This window comes from Phalacrocorax aristotelis, chromosome 16, assembly GCF_949628215.1.
Source record: "Phalacrocorax aristotelis chromosome 16, bGulAri2.1, whole genome shotgun sequence".
NCBI classification, from domain to species: Eukaryota; Metazoa; Chordata; class Aves; order Suliformes; family Phalacrocoracidae; genus Phalacrocorax; species Phalacrocorax aristotelis.
In genome coordinates, this window is record NC_134291.1 from 4771895 (window position 1) to 4789716 (window position 17822).

Consider the following 17822-nt stretch of genomic DNA (forward strand, 5'->3'; position numbering starts at 1 on the left):
AGAGACCCTCAAAAGACAACACAGGAAATGCAGATCACCTCTGATCAACATGCACACACAACTTCAGCAGATTTACATATTTCCTGAAAAAATACTACAGATATATGCAGCCCCTGCAATTAAGGACATGTAAAAAACAGAAAGGTTTTTACAGTTGTCTTCAAAATACCTTTTTCTTTCAGGCAGATGATAGAATGCTGCACACACTCTAGTCAGTCACCTGCCTTACAGGTAGAGAAGTCTGCTTTCCGAAATAAAAGGGCTTTTGCACCGGGCGGGGGAAGGGATGGGATGGCTACAAACAAAAAACACCACATATGATTTTTAAAAAGGGCCACCTACCTCCACTATATCCTTAATGTTCAATGTTGCCTAGAGCTTGTGACTTCCCTAGTCTGGAATATACTTCAACCACCAACTGGACTAATGGCCTACAGAGCACGGTCTATCTCTAAGCAGGAGACAAAATGATTTAGCATATGGAATGAAGACCACACATTAATGCTGTCCTCTGCTATGAGATGATTCATAGCCAAGCAACTTGTACCCCTTTTGCTCTAGTGGTTTTCTTTATTTATTTGTATGTATGCAGAGATGAAAAAAAGGGCCAGAAAGCACATATTAACCAGAGGTATGACACAACTGAGCTATCTCAGCATTCAGTCTACTTAGATTCACTTTTTTAATATATTTTTTAACCTAAAACAAATATTTAGCATAGCCCTTTATCAAAAAGCATGCTCTCTCAAGAACTGTTAGGATTTGAACATGTTTATATTATGCTGCAAGTGCTTTTTTAATACATCAAAATTATTTTTGGTCCTCTCTTCTACTGTTTTGGATGTTTCTTTTCCTTTCCATTTTTATTTCGCAGTGCATAACAGCTCTTATAACTGCAATTCCTTAACGTATGATTCCACAAGACACAGCAAGCTGACGGTTGCCGAAAGTCTGTGCAGGCCCACCACATACTTCGTGCCAGCTCCACTGCTTGCCAGACCTCTCTGTGAGCCACTTCAATGCAACAGAAAACCACCCAAAAATAGCAAAAAAAGCAGACCTCAGCAGCTTATGGAACATCTGATGAGCTTCAAGGCCAGCACAACCTGCAGTTGGGAGCACTGCAGAAAACAAGACCTTCCCCTCCCATGCTCCATTTCAGCAGCAATGAAACCCTCCATCAGCTCAGACGCTCATGAAAGCACAACCTGTGTTTCTAAAAAGCGAGACCCCAGATCTTTCTGAATCACATTTCCCAAATTAAATATCAAAGTCAGAGCTTCCTTCCATTCTGTAAGGATAACAATTACATTACTTCTCAGTCTCAGCTCTTAAACTTGAGGTGACCTCTCCACCTCAAGTTCCAATCTTTTTTCAAGCCTCCGAGCAAACCCCTTCATTTCTCCTCATATAACAACTACAAACCCCACTAATACCCTGTCCATATCTAAAGCAAAAAACATTGGCCTACGTCCTCATCTTTCTTGTGTACTAACTGAATTCTCCACTTCCATTTTTCTTATCTGTATGTGGCATGATGCTAAAATCATCCTCTTTACCATTATTCTTACAGGGTTTTTTGCTTGCTTAAATAATCAGCTTGTTCTGGTTCAGATATGAACTTAGCTCCACACAGGATTTTGCATGAGTACATTCACCCTTCTCTTCTCTAAGCCTTATGCTCTTTAAGCTTATTTAAGTCCCTGTCTCCCCTCATTGCTACCCAGACCTTCTTCACCTAGCTAGAAAGACCAGAAGATAGCAGCATTATCTAAGGAGAGAAATCTTTTTAAGAGTCAGCTCCCAACATTTAAACTTTCTAACTATTTTCCTTGTGTGTTTGCCACACTAATACTGTAACATGTTACAGAACACCAACCAACTACTACTGAAGAATATAAACCGTGTCTATATGCCTTGTCTGCTCAAATTATCTTTTGCCTAGAACACCCCAAATGTGCCCACAGGACAAAGTGATAAATCATAATTTTCATATATTATCAGTCTTTAAAAAAGCATAGGAAAAAAAACTCCATCAAAACAAAAACAAAGCAAAACACCAAAAACCAGATAATTATGTGTTTATCTTCATAAAGAAATCAGATTGTTACCTTACATGTAGTACAACAATGTATCGTACACTGTGCTAAGACAGTAATATTTCAGGTATATGTTTTTTGAGGAAATTGATGCTTTGATGGAAGTTAAGCTATTTTTTTCCCAGCTGTGACAGGAAGAAAAGGAAGGAAAAAAGCAAAAGAGAGGGAAAGGGTATGCAAATTATCTGCTCCCATACTGCAACACGTCAGTAAAAATCAGAATTTAAAAGCAACTTCTAGAACACATTAGTTCGTCCATATCATCTCTGAACCAAACCCACACATTCATCTTTATTTCTTTAAGTGATTTAGAAAACCTGAATTTCATTTCAGCACAAGGTGTAAACACTTCTCTTTTACATGCTAACCTGACTTCTTATCTACATGGGAACTAAGGGTCTTATACCTCATGAGCTATATCTAAGACTTATTTGAAGAATAGGAATTTTCAAAGAATCACTGTACGTTATATAAAAATTATCTTTGAAACTTCACAGTGTACTCCACTATGAAGATGAAAATGATAATGAACAAAATCATCAAAACCATTTGCATGCGAGAACACTGCTGGCAAGTGTAAATAAACAAATGCCCAACTAGATGCTTGACGCCTTAGAAGCAATTTTAATTAAAAACCAAGCCAAGCACTGACTCCTCGTTAAAACACACAATAAAAAGTCTCTTGCTATAACCCAATAGGAGAGTATTAAAAAAAGGACTTGCAGAGGAAGTAAAGGCTGAACAGCTAAGAAGCTTCTCCTACTTGTACCTCTTCTAGCCCTAAGCCATGAAATTTCATCCAGCCATACCTACACTGCACCTAATTGCCAGGTCTGACTACAGCAAGGTTTACTCTTTTTTTCTTTAAAGCACTCTTTCCAAGAAGGTACCTGTTTTTGATCAGCAGAAGATGGTGAAATGGAGATATCACCATTCTTCTTAGTAAGCTGTTCCAACACTGCTAAAAAATACACTTAGTTCAAACCTTCAGAGTTCAGTTTACACCTTCTGGGTTTTTATACCTGTGATCCATCAGCAAGCCTTTCCATACTCTAATTCATTCCCATAAAAGCCATCTTGCACTCCTTTTTGACAAGACAAACGTACTGAACTCCTTAAGTCCCTCACTATTTGGGATTTCCTCCAGCCTTCAATTCTTTTTAGCAATCACTCCCTTAAACCCTTGTAGTTTTGCAAGATTCTTTAACCCAAATTTTGATTCCAGAACTACATGAAGTTCTGGCACCTCTTGGTACTCCCTTTTATAGCTCCCCTGTTTGCACACAACCATCATGCCACTCAGCTTTGACACATCATCTCAGTACAGGCATGTAATGATTCCTCTATACTCATGACTTTCAAATGCACTCTGCTGCTACTTTTCAGAACAGTTTCCTACCCTGTAGACTTGGCCTGCATACCCCTTGAGATGCTTGCTTTTTTTTTAAATTGGAATCACTAAGTCCAGTTTTTGTCCTCTTTATTTGTAAGGACAATATTTACCAACACGGATATAATCTGTAAATATTTATTAGCAACTGCATTTACTTCAGATCACCAACAGCAGTATCAAGTAGCAATATCAAGTAGTGACCTGGGATTCTGTGATTTAGTGCAAAGCTGCACATTATGCTAGCCAGCCTGTGTATTCCCAGAATTCTGCTATTGGAAATACAGATTTTTTTTTTTTTTCAGTATGGAGTTCTAGTTACATGAAGCATTTTACAGTTAACACTTCTCCATACCTGGAGATACTCAGAATTCAAACAGACAAGGTGCTGAGCAGTCCAACCCAATGCTGAAGTGATTTCTGCTTTCAGCAGGAGTTTGACTGGAGGTCCCTTCCATAACTCTTAACGTAAAACACTGAATTAAAATTAATTCCAGTCAACTTTATACTACTTTTGTTACGCTTCCTAAAGCTATGATATTGACATATCTCAGGGCTTTTTTACTTTACAGGCCTGCTTCTACGAATGCTCAATTCCACATGCATCCTTATCCCCACGAGCTGTCTTGCTGAAGACAATAGGAATGTTCACAGTTTAGCACGGACATTAACTGTTTGCCAATCTGCTCATGTCTTTTATTTGATTTGGTGCACATGGTCAAACAGAAAGGTGATGTGTTCATATAAACATTCATTAAGACATTCTGAAATTTTGAATATTGAAAATTTTGCTCCCACAAATACTCAGCTGTGCAGCATACATGAAGATGATGGTTTGTACAAGTTTATGATTCACAGTACTAACGAGAAGGACAGAACAGCACAGAAGCACAAGCAGTAGCTGCAGCAGAATCACACAAGCAAATGCAAAGAAACAAAGGCTCCAACCATGTATAGACCTTCTTTAGCCCTCTAAAAAAAGACGTATTACAAAGATTTGCACTAGCTCTTCAAGTAACCTACTAAAGCCTCAGCACCCTTCAGCAATACAACAGTAGCAATGAAATCTTAACTGAAGAATGTAACATTTATTTTCTATGCCATCCAATGTGGAATAGCTGCAGAATAAACATGGTTCCTCCTCTCTGACTGCTTTATCTAGGTCAAAAAACTCCTTAAAGGCAGGAAGTCACAGGAAACAAATGTCACTACACATCAACTTTTTATCATGAAAACAAGCAAGACAGTAGATAAAACCACCACCTTCCTAATATTTCAGTATGAAGTTCCATGAAAGACATCAGCTTATCAGTAAAGACAAGACTGTTGTGAAAACTCATTATAGGCTGCAAATGAGATGGCCTCACACTACCACATGGCAAATTCCTAATTTTCTTTGAAATTATTTTTCTAGTGTTTTACATAATTTTACATAAGTTAACGGGACTTAAGAGGTCTTGAAGGCATTGCTGTATATACTGAAAATACAGTAAATCAGATGCACAATCATCTTATTTTGAATAGCTTAGGCGTGACTACGTGAAAAAAATCTTTTGCTATGTGCATGAGAATTACACCTGCTCAAAAAAAAAAAAATCAAAAAAAATCCGCACCCAAACAAAACACCAAAACCAACAGCAGCAAAATTCCTCCACAGCAGAATGATTCTCAAACACATCTACCTTCACGAAGGATAAATATTTATAAGACAATGTCATTTCCTGCTTAGAAGCAAATTAAGCATACACACTCACTTTGAAAAGCAAGGGTGAAAGACGAACTTACTTTATCTACTTCTTTAACTTACACTTATCCGATGGCAGAAGTTGGCTCTTCCTACTCAAACACAGTGCATTTCACAACCAAAGATCAGTATTGTATTTTGAGTTAATCAATACAAAGCAAAGACTGATTTAATTTACATATCTCTTACCTCATTATTATAACTGAAGGTAAGAATCTCAAAACTCTGTTTCAGCTACAGGTTCTTGGAACAGACAGTTTTAATACTGATTTTGTACCTTTAAACCAAAACAACACTGACCTTGCTTCTGTCATATAACTGTAACTTAACAGATGATAAAGAAGCCACTAATTCTTAAGATGATTTGCCAGTTTATAGTATTTCATATAACTATACAAACAATGCACCTACTCCTACAGCTAACTACAGACATACAAACATTTGTAAGATCAGTGAAATTGTGGAATTGGGTACAGAGAAGTTTCATATACATATCAATCACACCAACAGAAAAAGGAAGGCAAGTGCAAATTAATCCAAATACAAAACTGCTTAAGCTTTACCTCAGCCACCTAATTGGTTTATGATAATTTGCAACACTGTTTCAGTAAAAAAAATAATTTACTCATAAATTCTATGCAATTGAAACAGTAATATGAAAAAGTGACATGACAGAAACAACTGTAACACAAATTATGACTACAGAAACTTCACGCTCATCTATTTTCATTTCAAATAATATGCTCTCTACCTTCTTCCTCCTACGTTCCTTTTCAATCAGATCCACTTATGTGAGAACACTACTGCTACTGAGCTTGACATTTGCAAATCCTACTCTACAGTAGCCAAAAAAACACCTATAAACATAGCCCAGTTAACCTGATTAGTCATTACGGCATAGGACACAGTGTCTGCTAAAGAAAGTAAATAAAAGTTTCTGAAATCCGATTCATGAGTCACAGCCAAGTCCAACATTTCTTAGTTTATGCATAGAGATAATTTGTAAGTAATTCATAGTTTTAATACAAGCGGTATGGATCTCCAAAATACTCCTCTGAACACAAATCAGCAGTAATGTCTCAGACATTTCAGCCAGCTGTCTTCCCTAGGAGCAATGCTATCTACCAAAAGTGTTGTCAAGAAAGGGAAAAAGCAGGTGCCAATCCGGCCTGAGGTAATTAATCTATATTTACAAATACATTCCTTGAAAAAAGTGTTTTGTTTGATTTCTTGAAGTACCTGACACTTATACTCAGAAAGAAAATCTTTAAAACATAAATGATAAAACAAAAACAAGCAAAGATCATTCTTCCTAAGCTAGCAAGTAACACTACCTAAGGAGATGTTATGATCCGTCCACCTCGTCTGTTAAGCCAAACCTGAGCTGTTTCCAGTGAGAAATCTTCCTTGAGCACGCGTGCAGCCCTGCTCTAACTCATGTGGTAATCACATCTTTGCATGTAGTGTAACTAACTGCAATAAGACAACAGAAAAAAGTGCACAGAGACATCAGAGGTTCTCTGCAATCTGTTGCGCTATTTTCTGCTCAGGTAATGCTGAACAAAAACTTTTCCAAGGAATTTACTTAGTTAATAGATATACTTGATCCTTGTTCAGAATCTACTGGTTTCAGTCGGCAGGAAGGCTTCTACTACTTAAAAGGCATTAATAACCCCACTTTGTAGACCCAGACTACAAGACCAAACTAAAAATATTCATTCAGCCCTCTGAATACTGGGAGGAAAAGCACAAGAAGACAAACAAATTTTTAGTTTGCAACCATGTACACTCAACTTAGGATTAGTTAGTAGATGTCAGGTATGCTTCACTTCAGCCTAACATGGTTTACTCTAAGAGCTCCCATACTTAGTAATGTAAAGAAATCTATAAAATGAATGATAGAATGGGAGAATTATTTACTGTCTCTTATTATAAAAAAGGCTAACTTAAGTTGCATCAAATGAAATTACCAAGTGTCAAGTTCAAAAAAACTCAGCAAAAAGAGGTATTTTTTCCAACATGGGCTCCAATCACACTGCGGAATTCACTGCCGAAGGATGTTGTGGATACAAGAGTTTTACAGAGATTTTTAAAAAAATAAATATATTTTTTTAAAAAGAGAGAAAAAGTACAAACAGTAAATGGTTTTAACTCAAAAAGAAACAACTCTGGCTTTGGGATCCAAAAGAAAACAAACACAAGGGATACAGAACCAAATGGTTGTGGTTGTGTATCTATTTCTACACTCCTCCCGAGGCATCTGCTACTGACTACTTGTGGAGGCAGGTAATGGACTAGATGCATCGTTGCTCTGACTCAGAAATGCTGTTCTTATGTTCATGGTATCTTGTTTATGATTCACAAATCTATACTTCCACAAAACTAAAAACAATAAAATACAAAATACATGGTTTTGTCAAAATGAACAAGACGTTATCTCGGAACAGTTGAGCCCAAGATGTCAGGATCTTCACACAGTCAAATGCTAATACACAAAGCACATCCAAAAAACCCAAAAATAAAAACAAAACAAAAAAACTTCTTCAGAGCTAAGCTGTACCCAGAAGCCAGTCTGCTTTTTCCAGCTGTATCAGTTACATCTGTCTGGAATCCTGCCTCTCCAGAAGCTGTACACAAGAGCTCTGTCAACAACTGCTGCTGTGCCCAGCACAAAAGGTATTTTTCAAGCCACGTACCTCAAAAGTCAAATATTAATGTTATTATTTACCTAGCAATATATCCTAACAATGCTTTCACTGAAGTCAGGAAATTTAACAAGCATCATTGAAACCAATTAAAAAACCTGAACTTTATGAACTGTGAGTGATAGCCCATGCATCTTAGAAGTAGTTGCAAAAGACTAATTGAACTGCTTTGATTTGTGTGTATTTAATGGGGGACACTAAAACCTCTTTCATCCAATGTCTCTGTGTGTTATGACATTGACAGAGGAGCTACTTACTGGTCATGAACAAAAAAATTGCTGTTTTCCCCCCAGCCCCCATTTTATTCACGAACAAGACGACAGCTGGTTTGTATATACACAAGTACCTATGTGAGTCTGTCAAGAATTGGAAAAATAAAAACACACTTCCCACAGCTACTACCTCCTGCTTGAGAACTTAAACATTCGAATTGTGAGCGAGGCTTCCAGGGAAGCATTAAAAATAGCAACCAGAACAGTTATCTTAACGCGCAGTAATGCGATGTTTCACGGCATTTATATCTGTAGAAAGAAAGATGTCTTTATTCTAGCTAAAAGTATACTCTAACATTAATAATTTAATTTCCCCAGCAGATGTTAAAAATGTGTGTTTTGCAAGAGACAACAAAGTTGTATTTCTGTTTTCCCTTCCAAAAACAGGAAGTTCAATAACATCATTAATGCAATCATATTTAAACACTGTGCTGAAATAAAAAAAGGCCAAGGACACTGGAACTACATACAATTATTAGTGACAATTAAACAAGACATGTCAAATCTGTAACAATAATTTACTTGGAGTCATCCGTAAGTCACTACTGATTAGACAAAACAGAGATGGACCCTCCATTCTTGGTTTCCAAGATCACTTAAAAACAAACAGAAGGAACAGGCCACCCTGATTTTTTTTAAACTTCACCTGCCATTAAAATTTCCAATGATACTGTGTAGTCACAGGCAAAGCATATCACTGGCAACATAGTAGGATTAAACAACAACAACAAAAATAGATCTAGTGATTACTTGAGCTGGAGGTTAGCAATCATCAATCTCGAGTTCATGCCAACACTACTTTCTTTCCAATCATGTTTCAACTGTTAATTAATGTTTACGTTATACCGCAGTAACTGAGTTTGAGTCTTAAAATCCAGGAGATCATCTTCATTGTGACCAGTTAAATCTACAATGAAACTCAAGAACATGGCTACAAACGGTATTAGTCATCAGTAATTCACAGTAATGACTTGCTGTAAGCAGATAACGTCTGCTTTGCATTTGTTTGGACTCCTGTGTTTAAAAAAAAAAAAAAAAAAAACAAACAAAAAAACTTCACAAATAATGAAACTACTATTTCCCTACAGAACTCCAGTAAGCCTTTCCTTTTATAAACAGATTATTTTAAAAAAAACAAAGCAACATTTGATCTTAATCACCAATCTAACTATGACCCTGTAGATTTTGCCTGCCCTTCAAGATAAAACTCATCCCTGTGCCTGTTGACTAAAGAAATCCTAGCTCACCCAGCACACACACTGCTCCATTGTTTCCAGCCAGCACTGAAGGTATGCCACCTTTTATTTACAAGACTTGATGGAAGATCACACCTACATTTTGTAACCAGGAGATAACTAATGCAACCAGCTTACAGATCTTGAAACTGAAGGCTACTAGCGTGCAGTCTAAGAAATGGTGTAATCCCTGAACACTGTTTCAAGCAAATGCTAGTTTCTGTAACACCACCCACATACCCTCGTGAAGAAATTTCAACTGCACAGAAGTTTTCATCATTGTTCAATAAAAAAAGTGACACACAAAAAAATCCTTCAGAATTTTCTTTCCCCTTAAAAAGCAACAACGACAGAAAGAACCAAAATAAATGACAAGTCAATAATTACTTGGACAGCATGAAGAAGCAGTACTTTTTTTTTTCCCCAACGTCTTAAGCATTTAACAGAGTGCTATTGACTGAATTACTCGAACTAATTCTAGACTGTTTGCAATCAACATATACAATGCCCAATGACTTGCTTGCAAATTAGTGTATTATACCAAACTGTGTTTACAAAGAAAAAAAGTATTTGATCTGTATTTCATAAATGTGTTCGATTAAAATATAGATTAACCACATGGCAAATTATTATTAATATTAAAAAGCAGAAAGCAAGAATAGAAGTTACAGTTAAAGGTCAAAAAAGTCATCCAACTGTATTCCTGATTATACAACTCTACACATACTGGCACTGCTAAACCCCTTCAGAATGAGCATTTCCTAGAAAGCAGAAAGGTAAGACAATTTGATTTTCACAGAGGAACCAGGTGGGGAAACTATCGTTAATACGTCAAAGTGGAAAATATACGCCATCAACATCCTAAACACAGTTTAAAAACTTGTAAGGTGTGAAGGCTGCCACTAATGGCATGCTTCATAAAGGTAAAACGCTCGTCACCTTTTAGGTATTTCTTAGTTAAGACAGCTAAAATATACTAAACCAATCCACTTTCACTTTTCCTACATGAGACTGCTCAAAACATAGCTTACTTATTTACAGTTCAACTTATCCTTAAACGTAGTAGGTAGGCCTCACATACTCCCCTAGAAAATTATTTTGCAAAGACAGTTAATGTTTGGTAATGGTAAAGGAATGCATTACCATTTAAAAACTCTTAACACCTTTGTTGTCGCGTAAAGAAACGCATTTTAAACCACTAAGACTAGCAGAAGTATTTCGTGCGGATGATTCAGTTTACCCATAAAAATAAACGTTACAGTTAGGCAAAGAGGCAGAAACTACCACAAAATCAGGCGGCAATCACACGCACGAAACAACCCCCCTGCACGCTGCAAGAGCACCAAGGGTGTTCCAAGATTTACTCAGCACTGATCTTAAATTCAGAAATCCCAGATATGTGGATAACCACTTGACTGGCTTCCTTTAAAGGACGTAAACAATACTCAAGGGTGTATCCAATTCTATTTGCTAATTACAATACCTCCAAGCACTGCTGCAGACGGATTTGCTCCCAAACTCACAACAGACACTGCTACGTGCAAAGACACAGCACCGTTTGTCAGCCCGCGGCGCTGCCGGGGTCTCACGCCTCCCACCTGTACCCCCGGCTGCCGGAGGCGGACGTGCCGGCGGGGCCCGGGATACCGGAGAAAGGACACATCCGAGGGCAGCAGGCGAAGGCGCCGGTGCCCGGGGGGTGCCGGGGAGAAGCAGGCCTAGGGCACCGCTCGCCTGTGTCGCCAGGACGGGGCCGGCTCCCCGCCTGTCACCGCACCATGTGCCAGCCAAGCGGCAACGGGGACAACCGGCACGTTTGAGCAGCGGCACCACCCCCGCGGCGGCAGCCGACCCTCCCGGGGAGGACGGGGCAGCCGGGCGCGGCGAGGCGCCGGCGGGTGGGCCCGGGCCCGGCCCGGCGGGCCCCGGTGCGACGGGGGAGGACGGCGGGCCCGGTCCCCGCTCTACTCACACTCGGGGCAACTGCAGCGGCGGCGCCCCCCGCCTCTGGAACACGCCGTCCACGAAGACGCCGTTCTTGCCGAGGCAGCGCAGGTAGAAGTCCCCTCCGCCGCCGCCGGCGGCAGCTGCGGGGTCCCCCTGAGGCGGAGGCGGCGGCCCGTCCGCGCCGGCCGGTGGCGGCGGCGGGGGAGCAGCGGTGAAGATCTCCAGGTGGCGGCGGGAGATGAAGCTGGAGTGGCCCATGCTCACGTCCACCGAGCCCTGCGACGAGTTGCGGCCGATGGTCACCGAGCGCTTCTTCATGAGGTACTCAAACTCCCGGCCCTCCAGCCGCGCCACGGCCGCCGCCGCCGCCGCCGCCATCTTAGCGAGCGAGGGAGCGGGCCGCCCTCCGCTGCGCCCCTCCGCCCGCACCGGCCCCGCAGCCGCAGCCGCCGCCAGACACAGGCAGGGAAGGGGACGCCGCTCAACCCAACCTGACGCAGTCCGCCGCTGGCTGATGGACGGCGGCGCCGGGCCAATGCGCTGCCCGCACGCCCATGGGGCTATGGCGGCGCGGCCAATGGCGAGCGGCGCCGAGGCCAGCGCCGCGCAGCACGTTCGAGTGTCGGGGCCCGAGAACACGGGAAAGGCCCGGAAAACACGGAGCAGATCCGGGCGCGGGGGAGCGGAGCGACCCTTGTTCCCCCTCCGGCGGGGGCGGCGGCAGGAGGAGGAGGAGGAGGAGGAGGAGGAGGAGGAGAAGGAGAAGGAGAAGGAGAAGGGCTAGGGCTGCGCCGAGCCCCTGGCCCTGCCGCGGCGCTGGCGGCCCGAGGGAGCGGCGGGGCGGCCCCTCCCCGGCCAGCCGGGAGGGGAGGCAGGGCGGCGCGGAGCCTGCTGGCTCAGCCCGGCGGGGCCGCCCTGCCTGCCATCTTCCTCGCCGTAGCCCCTTCCCTCCCCGAGGCTGGGGCGGCGGCGGGGCCCCGGGCCTCTGGCACCTGCGGGAGGCCGGGCTGCCGCCGCCCGCTCCTCCCCGCCCCCCCCCCCCGAGCGAGGCCGCCGGCACCTCCCGCAGCCCACGGGCGGTTTTTTCATATGCCCCGGGCTGGTGATGCTTGCAGGAACAGCGGTGGGGGGGCGATAATCGAGAGTAGGACAAACACAAGTACCCCAACATTGCCGGGGGGGTGGGCTACCACGTGGAAAGCGGTTCGTAACTCCTCAACTTCAGCCTCGACCGACCACAGGATTAAAAGCAGGTTTGATACATCATATGCAGCTGACGGCCTTCTACGGGTTAGGGTAAAACTAGAGGTAACTCCCTGTCCTGGAGTTCTGTCACATCTGCGTAAAACAAGTACAGTGCTTTAAATTGCAAAGTTTCAGGTAAGTGAGCCTGTGTGTTTGCGCACACACCTCGCTCGGCTTCCCGTAGGAACGGGGGCGCAAAGAAGCTCGCGCCCTGACACGGACAAGCGCTGGCTGCAGCAGGTTGTTGCTCCTCCCGAGGGTCGCCCTACGCGGGAGAGAAAAGGTCACAGATAACAGCATGGGGAAAGCTGACCAAGAATCCACATCGGCGGTTTTGACTTCAAAATATTACAGGCTACCAAACAGACGACATGAATTGGACTGTGTCAAAGGTAGCGCCTGCATTGAGGATGATTTACCTGATCGAAACCTTCTGGGCATGTTTGCACGCTCTCCTCTAACCCTTACAAGGCCCAGGCGCTCTGTCAGAATTGAGAAACAAATAATTAAGAAACCCTTTTGGCTATAAACAGTGAAGATGGTGCTAAAAAGTAGTTTTGCCTACATACAAATATAAACACTGCAAACACTTCACTGTAACAGCCCAGACCCTCACAGTATTTTCAAGCAGTTTTTGTTCAGAAGGGGTTTTTTGTTGTTCATTTGGGCATTTTTTTTTTTACAGTACTGAAGTACACTGTTACTAATTCAGAAGACATTTAAATAATTTCTTCAGTGACACATGCTCTTCAGGAATTGAAAATAATCTTTAAAAACATTTCTACACTCTGGACAAAAACAATGGACTCGCTAACAAACACCTAATAGTAAATTTGAAATGCAAACTTCTGTTTTTGCACATTTGAGTCAACAGATCTTTAACTGTAGAAATATTTTATGTATGCTAAGGAAGAGAACACGGTGCCTGCTACCTGCAGAGTTACGGCAAACCTTATTTTTACTCTGGGGGTTGTATCGGCGCTTGTTCTAAGTGGCCGCAATACAATTCCATACTGGTTAATTCCATTTATACAGAGACGCACATCAGATGCGGCAAAATATAGCAACAGTTTAGAGCTTTGGTTTCTTTTACAGAAAACTTGACTTAAATCTTGCCCACACTTTGGTATTTAGAATCAGACTTCCTTCTATACCAACATATGTTTGGCACAGAAAATGTGGAGCATCAGAGAGCCAGTTATGACTCCCTGATTCTCAGCTTTTTTTTATCCCTTGGCTCTGCTGCGACTATGGAAATGTTGTGCCTGCTTTGCTAACAATCGGGTAGGGATCCTGAGGGGTATGCCGGCTGAAAATTACCAATGGATTCCCATCTCCTAACACACCCCCGCACCCGCGGAGAGGGAAAACAGGCAGACTGGGAGAGCAGCCAGGTGAATTCCCATCAGGCCAGCAGCGCTTTCCACCACTCTCATAGTTGCTCAGTTCGCAAAAGTTGAAGGCATTAATGCTACTTTAATGCTTTGCCGTTATGTGGATCACAACTTTGTTAATTTGTATTAATTTATTAATAACATCCAGTACTAAATTCACAAAGCTGATGTGCCTTCCTGTTCTTTTCATAATGGAACAGCATAGAGAACACAGCTGTCAACACAACGCTGAACAGAGTTTTGTAATAAATGCTGAAATTACTTTTCAAGCATCCAATGATCAATATGATGCTCTCTAACAAGTGACTGAACGCTAACAGAAAGTGTGTTAACTCTATCCCCACTAAAACCATGACAATTACCAACACTGTAGAGCAAACGACAAATTCTGATTCTATGATTCTACGAAAATCCATTGCCAGAAGCTATATTCATTTTAGGAGGACAGCTGAGATCTTTCTGCCCATGGTTTTCTAAATTGGTGCAGATTTAGTCACTTTCTTTGTGACCATACAAAACTGCACAGTTACAGGTCATTCCGACCTGCCCACTTGCAGTTCTGTTCTCTGTCGTATAAAGCAGGAAACAGCAGCTAGATGTGGTGGAACGACTCATGCTTACACATAATTTTCCAATGCTGTTTTGGGTGTCTGGGAACCCCAAAAATCCACTCCTTGAACATAACCTGCTCCTGATGTTGGAGCTGCATAGCAGTTATGTACTATTCCACACTTTTTTCCACTGCCAGTTGAGTATAAGCAAAAGACATTCTTTTTCTCTGTCTGCTTTGCGTCCACCTTAACTATTCAGGACAGAACTAGGGCTCCAAGTTACTGACCAAAATCTGATCTGAGGCGCCAAGTTGCCACAGTTGCCACCGACACTAAAGAAGGTCTCAAAGCACTCATTGCACTGCTCCACTTGTGACCCTTTGAGATAAGTCGCCCAATCTTATCCAGTCTCCATCGAATTATACAGCAGCACCCGTCTGCATCAGAGAAATTAAGAATCAGCAGACCTTATGTGCATCATCTAACCTTAAAACAATTCAGCCTAAGTTTAACAGAAATGTATAAGTACTATGTAAGGTCTAATCCATTAATACTATTTTATTTGACCTAACTTCCCTTAAATTGCTACATATATTTTAGACACATTCTTTTCTTCTTGATGCTCATTTACAGTCTGCTTGTGCTTGGGGCTGGTAAACTCATATAATCAAGTTTTCTTTCTTTGACTTTTGTATTAGATATATGTGCTCTGTACTGAGTAGCCCTCAAGGTGAAGCTGCCTTCTCAAGATGCACTTTTTCACAGATCCAGAAGCATTAAATACTGCTAGAGAAACCTGATGAATAATCAAGTAGATTAAGTGACCCTAACTGCTTACTTTGACACAACCAGCCTTAAACACCTTTAAAAGCCATTAGGAGCTATCCATAATCTTTTTATTACAATAAGTGCCACCAGCTTCCAGTGAGATTTGTTTTTTGTTAAACAAAACCCTACAACATCAATTTGCAAAACCAGTTCTCAGTATATTCTTATGTGATTTAGCAAGATAAGCACTTCAAATACCAAAACCTGCACAGCCAAAAGAAGGAAGATTTCACATATTGATATCCCTGCACCTGACAAGCACACATTTTTTTCTATTTTCTAGGTGAGAAGCCCCTTGTAAGCAGTAACAACTTCCTCCATCATGCAGCCTCAAAACCGCTGCCATATACAACTACATTTTTAAAGTAACCCTGATACCTATACTGGAGCTCTTCACATGCTTAAATTTTAACAATGTGCATCAGTCTTCGTAGGATTTCTGCTGCGATTTAGTCAATGTCTCACAAACGCATTTTGGTCAAGGGGAAAGTACTAAAAAAGCATAATATAATCACTCTAAAATACCAAAAAATAGCGAGCGATTGGGATGGTGTGAAGCGCCTTGGTGATACACCCTGTCAATTCTTGAAGTGACTTCAATAGGAGAAAATAAAGAGCTGTACCTCAAAAAAAGTTATTTTTATAGGCTTTTCTTTTTAAGGATGTCTTTCAGATCTCTTTAAGTAATAAGCACTGGAAAGCCTAATACTCTTAAAAATGCCTAAGACATACATATGAACATGCTTTTTTGGGAGAAAGGATGGGGAGGAGGGTGAAAACAGCTATTTAACTTCGACCAGTCACTCCTTAGCGTACTAATGACCTCGGGGAGAAAGGAAATCAGTGTGTAAGAGAAAACCACGCAGCTGCTCGCCGGGCCAGCGGGTTTTACCGGCAAACACGCAGCCGGGCGCAGCGGGGCAGGTGAGGGCCGCCCCGCCTGACAGGAAACCCGCGCTGCCCTCAGCCCGCCGCCGCCGCGCGCTTCCCGCCCTGCTACCCAGCGTGCCCCGCGCCCCCGCCGCCTCATGGCGGCGGCGCCCTCCTGGCTGGTTGAGCGGCAGCGGCCCAGCGCCGAGGGCTCTGCGGGTGTCACCCGCCACGCCGCCGGGGATGCAGGCGGAGCGGAGCTCCGCTTGCCGGTGACGAGTGTTTGTAAACACTGCGAGGCCGTGGGCGGTGCCGGGAGCACCGCCCCGGTGTCTCCTGCGAGGAAAACCGCATCGGGGCAAAGCTGAGGAAGGCGCTTAGCGGAGTGTCTCTGAGGATTATTTCACAGTTACCGCACCGGCCCCGCGTTCGTGGTGACGGCGGAGGTTAAAACACATTTTCTTGGGTTGTAAAAGCAAGTTTTGTCAGGCGAGACCTCCTCCATCAAGCAGCTCTGGGAGGCAAGTAGTGGACTTGCCCCAAGCTGGAATGGAGTTAGTAACCAAAAAGTAAGAGCGTTTGCGCTGAACACCTCGGTTTGTTTTCAAGGAACAGCAAACAACAAAAAAAATCAAATGCATGCCTTAAATTAAAAGCATCCCATCCACCCTCAGATGAAAATACTCATAAAGCAGCTCTAAGTCCCAACCCTGCAAAAGGATTTTTAAAAGCCACAGCAGCACTACCGTATGTTAACTGGAAATGCAAAACCCATTACTTTGCGATTCAGCCTTGCAAACATATGATCTTTGCCAAATAAATAGCTTATTAATTTTCACGCTTCTATTTTATGTTTAAAATGTTAACATCTTGGAGGTCTAATTAGACCTGGTCATCCAAAAGCATTTTTAATGTTTTGTTACCCACTTCTGAACAACAAAGTTCCACTAATATTAGAGCACAATCAGAAAAACTGAACCTTATCAATCAGGTGCACCACTTACTGTATTTAATAGTGATCATTAGCTACTGCTATTAGTTATGACCCCACTGAAGCACAGTTCTACTGTAACATTGTTCTTCAAGTTAATTTGCCATTGTACGTTCATCCTCTCTCTTCACCTGATCAAGAGATTGGTAACAACTCTCAATAAACAGCAGCACCAGTTAAAACATACCTGAGACCACATTGACAGCTTCTCCGTTTTTGCTGTCAGAATATGTCAGTCCTGCAACACTGCTGTGGAAAGCATCTTTGTGGCTTTTTAATGCATTGAGAGCTCAGATTGTATAGAATATTTTCTATGCATAAACAGCTGTAGGTATTTGAATATAATGATATCACCTTCCATGAAAACTAAGGCTGGCACTTATCTTTTAGAGGAACAGCCCCACCAGAACTCATCGAGCCTATTCACCACAGTCAAAGATTTTTTACTTTTCCTTAATTTTGAGCTGAATTCTTTTTCAGTCTCCTTTTAGCACTCCCATGTCACATACCTTTATGATATGGTATTGTAAACAAACTAAACCTTGCAAAAA

General features: G+C 42.2%; 1 protein-coding gene across 1 annotated transcript in view; it reads right to left on the reverse strand.

Annotated features, from left to right (window-relative positions):
- Positions 1-12120, reverse strand: part of FOXK2 (forkhead box K2) — a 49319-nt gene extending 37199 nt beyond the window's left edge. The window contains exon 1 of the mRNA XM_075111420.1: positions 11418-12120. Coding sequence (XP_074967521.1) covers positions 11418-11770 — 353 coding nt within the window. The 5' untranslated portion in view covers positions 11771-12120. The remainder of the gene's footprint in view (positions 1-11417) is intronic.
- Positions 12121-17822: the final 5702 nt, after the last annotated feature.